This window comes from Acomys russatus, chromosome 4, assembly GCF_903995435.1.
Source record: "Acomys russatus chromosome 4, mAcoRus1.1, whole genome shotgun sequence".
NCBI lineage: Eukaryota > Metazoa > Chordata > Mammalia > Rodentia > Muridae > Acomys > Acomys russatus.
In genome coordinates, this window is record NC_067140.1 from 16,349,207 (window position 1) to 16,355,206 (window position 6,000).

At 46.5% G+C, this 6,000-nt stretch overlaps 1 protein-coding gene across 2 annotated transcripts in view; it reads left to right on the forward strand.

The window, feature by feature from the left end:
- Positions 1-4,986, forward strand: part of Arfgef2 (ADP ribosylation factor guanine nucleotide exchange factor 2) — an 86,179-nt gene extending 81,193 nt beyond the window's left edge. For both annotated transcript variants that reach the window (XM_051143819.1, XM_051143818.1), the window contains exons 37-39: positions 341-479; positions 2,137-2,254; positions 3,317-4,986. In XM_051143819.1, coding sequence (XP_050999776.1) covers positions 341-479; positions 2,137-2,254; positions 3,317-3,493 — 434 coding nt within the window. In that variant the 3' untranslated portion in view covers positions 3,494-4,986. The remainder of the gene's footprint in view (positions 1-340; positions 480-2,136; positions 2,255-3,316) is intronic.
- The last annotated feature ends 1,014 nt before the right edge of the window (positions 4,987-6,000 follow it).

The following is a 6,000-nucleotide window of genomic DNA, read 5'->3' on the forward strand; positions in this document are numbered from 1 at the left end:
CACATAGTGTGTGTGTGTTGTGGAGATCAATGAACCTTGTGGAGTCAGTTCTCTCCTTCCACCTTATGTGGGTCTGGGGATCCAACTCAGGACTCCAGGCTTTACCCTCTAGCCCTCTAGCCTTCTTGAGCACTACAATTATTAAGAGCTGTTGGATTTGAGATGAGACTCATGGCTTTATCAAGTTCAGTGGAAGAAGCAGGGCATCTGCAACAGGTCACCCTGGAGAGTCATGGCGGCCACCATCTGCCTCACTTTTCTCCTGTGACTAGAGGACTGCCCTGCACACCCCTGTCTTGGCTGGAAACATGCACTGCTGATGTGGCTGCCTTGTCTCTAGGCTTCAAGGGCAAGTCAAAACCCAATCTTCTCAAACAAGAAACCAGCAGCCTGGCCTGTTGCTTGAGGATCCTGTTCAGAATGTATGTCGACGAGAACCGCAGGGATTCCTGGGGCGAAATACAGCAGCGACTTTTAACGTAAGATTGTTTTCCCTTTAATTTCACATCATTATTCTGTGAATTGAAAAGAGTAAGAGAAAAAATTTAAAAAGGAAAAAAAAGAAAAGAGTGAGAGAGACAGGTATGTGGCACCCACACCTTTTATCCTGGTGCCTGGGAGGCGGAAGCAAGCAGATTCCTTGAGATGCAGGCCAGCCAGGACTACTAAAAAGAGGAGAAAAGTGCCTACTCAGCAACACAACATGACTGGCCTCCTCTTGCTGCCTCATCTGTTTCAGGTCCTAGAATCAATCCTGAACAGAGTGGGCAGGGCTACTCCTGTGCGATCTAACCCCTCCCTGGGCTGTAAAAAGTGCTCTGGCCTCTGAGTCCTGACTCTGGCTACCACCCAGAGTGCATAGGTTCCTGCCCCTCCTGGAAGGAAGTCCACAGAGTGCCTGGCATCCCTGGTACCCTAGCATTCCTTCTTTCAGAAGAGTCGGGATCATAGGGTCAGCAGGATCAGCACACAGAGTGCAACAGTGCACGTGTGTCCACCCACCTCCTGGGCAGCACCAAACGGCTGAGGGAGGGGGAAGGGACATGGTGCAGTGGTGGAGCACTTGCCTACCTTTTGTGACACCCTAGGTTCATTTCCTAGCAATATGCGCACACGTGCACACGCGCGCGCACACACACACACCAAAGAGAGGGAAGGGCAGAAGTTGGCTAATGTTCCTTAAACTTATGTAATTCTTTTCCCATTTTTTACTATTATAATTTTATTCCCTTTCCAATTGTTTGTCAGTGAGAATAAACTTGTGTTTGGTCTTTGAAGATAGGGTTCCATGTCGCCCAGGCTGACCTCAAACTGATCATGTAGCCCAGGCTGACACTGAAGTCCTGGTCTCCTGCCTCTGGGTGCTGAGACTGCAGGTGTGCAACACCACACCCAGCACTAATAAGTCTTGGCTAAAAGAATAATTATTTAATTAAAGGAGAGATAATGGGTCTTTCCTACCCTTCCTTGGGACAGAGTCTCACTATGTACCACATCAGGCTGGTCTTGAACTCATAGCTCTCCTGCCCTGCTCTCCCCATCCAGGTAATTCCTTTTTTCACTTTCTTTCTTTCCTTCTTTTCTTTTTCTTTCTTTCTTTCTTTCTTTCTTTCTTTCTTTCTTTCTTTCTTTCTTACAGGTTTTCTCTGTGTAGCCTTGGCTGTCCTGGACTCACTTTGTAGACCAGGCTGGCCTCGAACTCACAGCGATCCCAAGTGCTGGGATTTAACGTCGTGTGGCACCACACCCGGCCTTTCCAGGTCATTTCTTAAATCAAGCCTAAAGAATAATTGCCTGCATAGAGTCCTAGCAACTCTTGTTAGGACTGTGGCATAACGTTTAAGTCTAGGGGACATTTCCTGTAGTTACGGAGTGAGGGTGAGTAACAGTGAGGACCTCTGGTGCTTATTGTGCTGCAGAGTGACAGAGTCACACTGCCATTGACAGGAGCAGTGAGGGGCTGCTGGTCTGCTGCAGAGTGACAGAGTCACACTGCCATTGATAGGAGCAGTGAGGGGCTGCTGGTCTGCCCAGGCTGGCATAGCCAGTGTAGGTATTCAGCACTGCAGGAGTCTGGCTCCCCACTGGCTGTGACATGCCAGCTGCTGTTTTGACATGCCTGTCTCTTAATTCTAGTGTGTGCAGTGAAGCCCTTGCCTATTTCATTACTGTGAACTCTGAAAGCCATCGGGAAGCATGGACCAATCTCCTGCTGTTACTTCTAACCAAAACCCTTAAAATAAACGACGAAAAGGTACAAAACGAACTCCACTGTCTCTGCTAGGCTCTGGACTAGGCGGGTGCTTTTCTCCAGTTGAAGTGGGTGCCCTCAGAGAGCAGGGATTTCCCTGAGAGCCCCAGCTGAGGAGGGATGAAGTGTGGACAGTGTGTGGCTGTTGGGGTAGTGCGGATGTCGTCAGTCCAGGAAGAGGTTTGAGATTGCGCTGTAGTGACACGGACTAGGAGCCATGTACAGAATGGAAGAAGCCTGTTGAGGACAGCAAGGCTATTATAGTTAAACTATTTAGTTTAGTTCATGTGCATTGGTGTTTTGCCTGCATACCTGTCTGCGTGAGGGTGTCGGATCCCCTGGAACTGGAGTTACAGACAGCTGTGAGCTGCCATATGGTTGCTGGGAATTGAACCTGGGTCCTCTGGAAGAGCAGCCAGTGCTCCTAACCACTGAGCCATTTCTCCAGCCCCAATTATTATAATTAAAAGAAATTCAATGTCATTAAAATGGGGGTTTGGTTGTGGGAGGGCCTCATGTAGCCTAGGATTCCCTGTAAGCTAAAGATTACCTGATCTTCCTTCTGCCTCAACTTCTTCAACACATATTTTCTTGATGTGAATTGAACTGAGAATTGAACTCAAGGTTCATGCATGCTATGTAGGTCAGACTGGCCAGGAATTTGCAGTCTTTCTGTTTTAGCCATATACCACACCACCCACCTAAAATAAGCTTTAGGTACAGCAAGTTTTTTGTTTTGTTTTTTAAGATTTATTTTTATTATGTATACAGTTTTTCTTGCTTTCATATATGTCTGCATACCAGAAGAGGGCACCAGATCTCATTGTAGATGGTTGTGAGTCACCACGTGGTTGCTGGGAATTGAACCCAGGACCTCTGGAAGAGCAACCAGTGCTCCTAACCTCTGAGCCATCTCTCCAGCCCTACAGCTAGTTTTAATAGTAAGAAAAAGCCGCAGTAGTATTTAGAATATTGTTTAGGTTGAGATAAATAGCTTTGAAAAACTGGTGCAAATAAAAATAGTCCCATGTCTGACTTGGCTTTCTGCTTTTTCCCCACTGCAAGTTCAAAGCACATGCTTCAATGTACTACCCCTACTTGTGTGAAATTATGCAGTTTGACCTGATCCCTGAGCTCCGAGCAGTTCTGCGAAAATTCTTTCTACGGATAGGCCTGGTGTATAAGATATGGATTCCAGAAGAGCCATCACAAGTGCCAGCAGCACTGTCATCGACATGGTAGCACTGGCTCCCATGGCCACTGCTGTGGTTCTGTAAAGTATCCGTCTTGTCGTCCCAACTGGCAAATGAGGAGCCACCCATCATGTTGGGGTTCAGATCTGGATAGCAGTGGCCTGTACACTGGCCTCATCACAGTCCCCAGCGGAGGCTCACGGTGTCTCAATAGCTTGTTGCACACCAGTAACTCAGTGGGCGGAGAGCCCGTCCATCTGTCATTCCATTTTACTGACTGAACTGTCAGATCTGTTGTGAATGCCACCGCTTCCTCGAAGAGCTCCAGACTGGCGATAACTTGTCAGAAGAAGTCAGTCTCCCTGGAATAATGACCATCGCTGTATAGGTTTGTGTTTATTAGAGTATGTTAATAAAATTCCTAGTAACGGCTAACTGCCACTGAAGTACGCTGGGTGCTTTGTTGTTTGAATGTGTTACAGAAGTTTGAATGTTTGTGTCAGTTTTGGTCAGCCTAGTTAGATTAAGAATGGTAGGAAAAGAGGGGGTGTTTCTTATGTTTTGTTTTGTTGTTTGAGTGATTTTCTAATGTATTTTGCAAAGATATATTACTGGAGATTTGATTAAAGGCAGTTTAGTAGACTTAAGAGCTTGCAAGGTTTAAATAAAATGTAGTGCCTCGTGGCTCCCCAGTTTAGTAACTTGGGGGAAGAATGTCTGTAGGAAAAAATAACCTAATGAAGGTGTTAGCCTTCCTTGAAGTGTTGTGGGTGGGTGTTCCATTAAGTTTTCCAGAATGCGTTGTGCATCTGTCTGAAATCTAGAATATGAAATAGTTATGAAAATGAGTAACTAACCCAGAGTTGGTTTATCTTTGAGTAAACCTTTCTAGTTTTTACCTCAGCAGAGTGTTAATTAGACTGCTTTGCAGTCCCTGTTAAAGAGATCGTCAGAGGGAGGGACAGTAATGTAGTGTCCCCTCCTCAGCCACGTATCATGAGTTGAGCTCCAGCTAGTGTGGGGCCAGCACAGCTGGACTGTGACAGTGGCAGGGCTGGCACCTAGAGCTTCTGTTAACTTGAGCCGGGAGCTGGATTCTTTGGCAAGATTAGATTCTGGGATCCTTATGTTGGTGATGGTGCCATGCCCAGAACCATAGTAGAGCAAACTCTGAGTGCTCCCCAAATCCACAGCAGCCAAGCTAGTGGTTTAATGGATTCGGAACCCATGAGAAAGAAAACTTCAGCTTCCTTGTCTGCCCTCCTCACCCACTGCTCACCTGGAGCAGCACTTGAGTGGCTAAACCATGTCATGAAGCATGTTGGAAACATTCAGACTTCTGCCTACATCAAGTCCTACGAATTGGGGTTGTATAGATGTCAACTCTGGTGCCTTAGAAGTCAGTCACCCCTTGGAGAGCGTCTGTGGAACTGGACCCTTTTTTCTTTTTAGAGAGGGATTCCTGGTGCTTTTGCTGTTTTCTCTCTTGTTTTTGACAGCCTTGTCACATGCTCAGTTTGTCAGCAGCACTTGTATTTATTTTCTCTACCAAAGGGGGGGGGGGGGGGAAGCAGGTTGAGGTTGTGATTCACACACAGCAGCAGACAGGGCTGTGTACCTCGGAGGAAGGGCCTGTGGGAGAATATGTTTCAGAGTGGAAAGTGTGAGCACACTGGACTTACATGTCCCAGAATCCCTTGTGTATTTCACTGCACTATAAATGTGCTGAGACATACTCCCTGCTGTTGCCACTCAGCAGGACCTCAGCTATCAGAGGGCCCTGCAGTATTTGTACCAGGCATGTAATCAAAGAACATGCATGTTCGCTGGGTACATCCTGTCTAAGCTGTGTCCCCAGCTGATGGCTTTCCCTCCCCTGTCATGTGGCATTCCACTCACCTGCAATAGCCTAGCTCCCTCAGAGTCCCCTGCCTCCTCTAATTTTTGCCTTTTACCAGGTAGGGAATATGTCGGTGTTGTTTGTTTGTTGTTTTGTTTTTTACTTGCTGAGATACTTGGGCTTGAATATCTTTATAATTCTATTGTGTAAAAGATTGACTTTTCTGAATGATGCATTTGAATTGTACAGCAATAGATCTTTGAAAAACGATGTCAAACCATTCAGGGTAATTTTTCTTGTCAGTGGCCAGTGGCATCCCTGACCTCCAGAAAGCATCCATTTGGTATGAATTCTCTGTGGTGAACAAGTCTATTCTTTCACCAGTGCAGAGTGGGTGCAGCCGTGTCTCCTCATGTGGATGCTGCCCACGAGGGGGGGGGGCGGGTAGGTCTTCCAAGGCCTTATTTCTTTATCAGAGTGCTTTAAGTGTTGGCTGTATGTGCTGGGTTCTCTAAAGAAGTTTCTGTACCCAAGCTCTGTTCCGAGCAGTTTTGTTCTTGTCTGTTAAGGAAATCACCAGCTTTGGCATCTGAGCAACAAATAGCGAGTGGGATATGCGACTTCTGACGTGTACCTGCAGAGTCAAACACACCTTCCTCGTGTGCAACCAAAGAACAAACATTATGAAAATTATAGTGTAATATCTGGAAACCCAA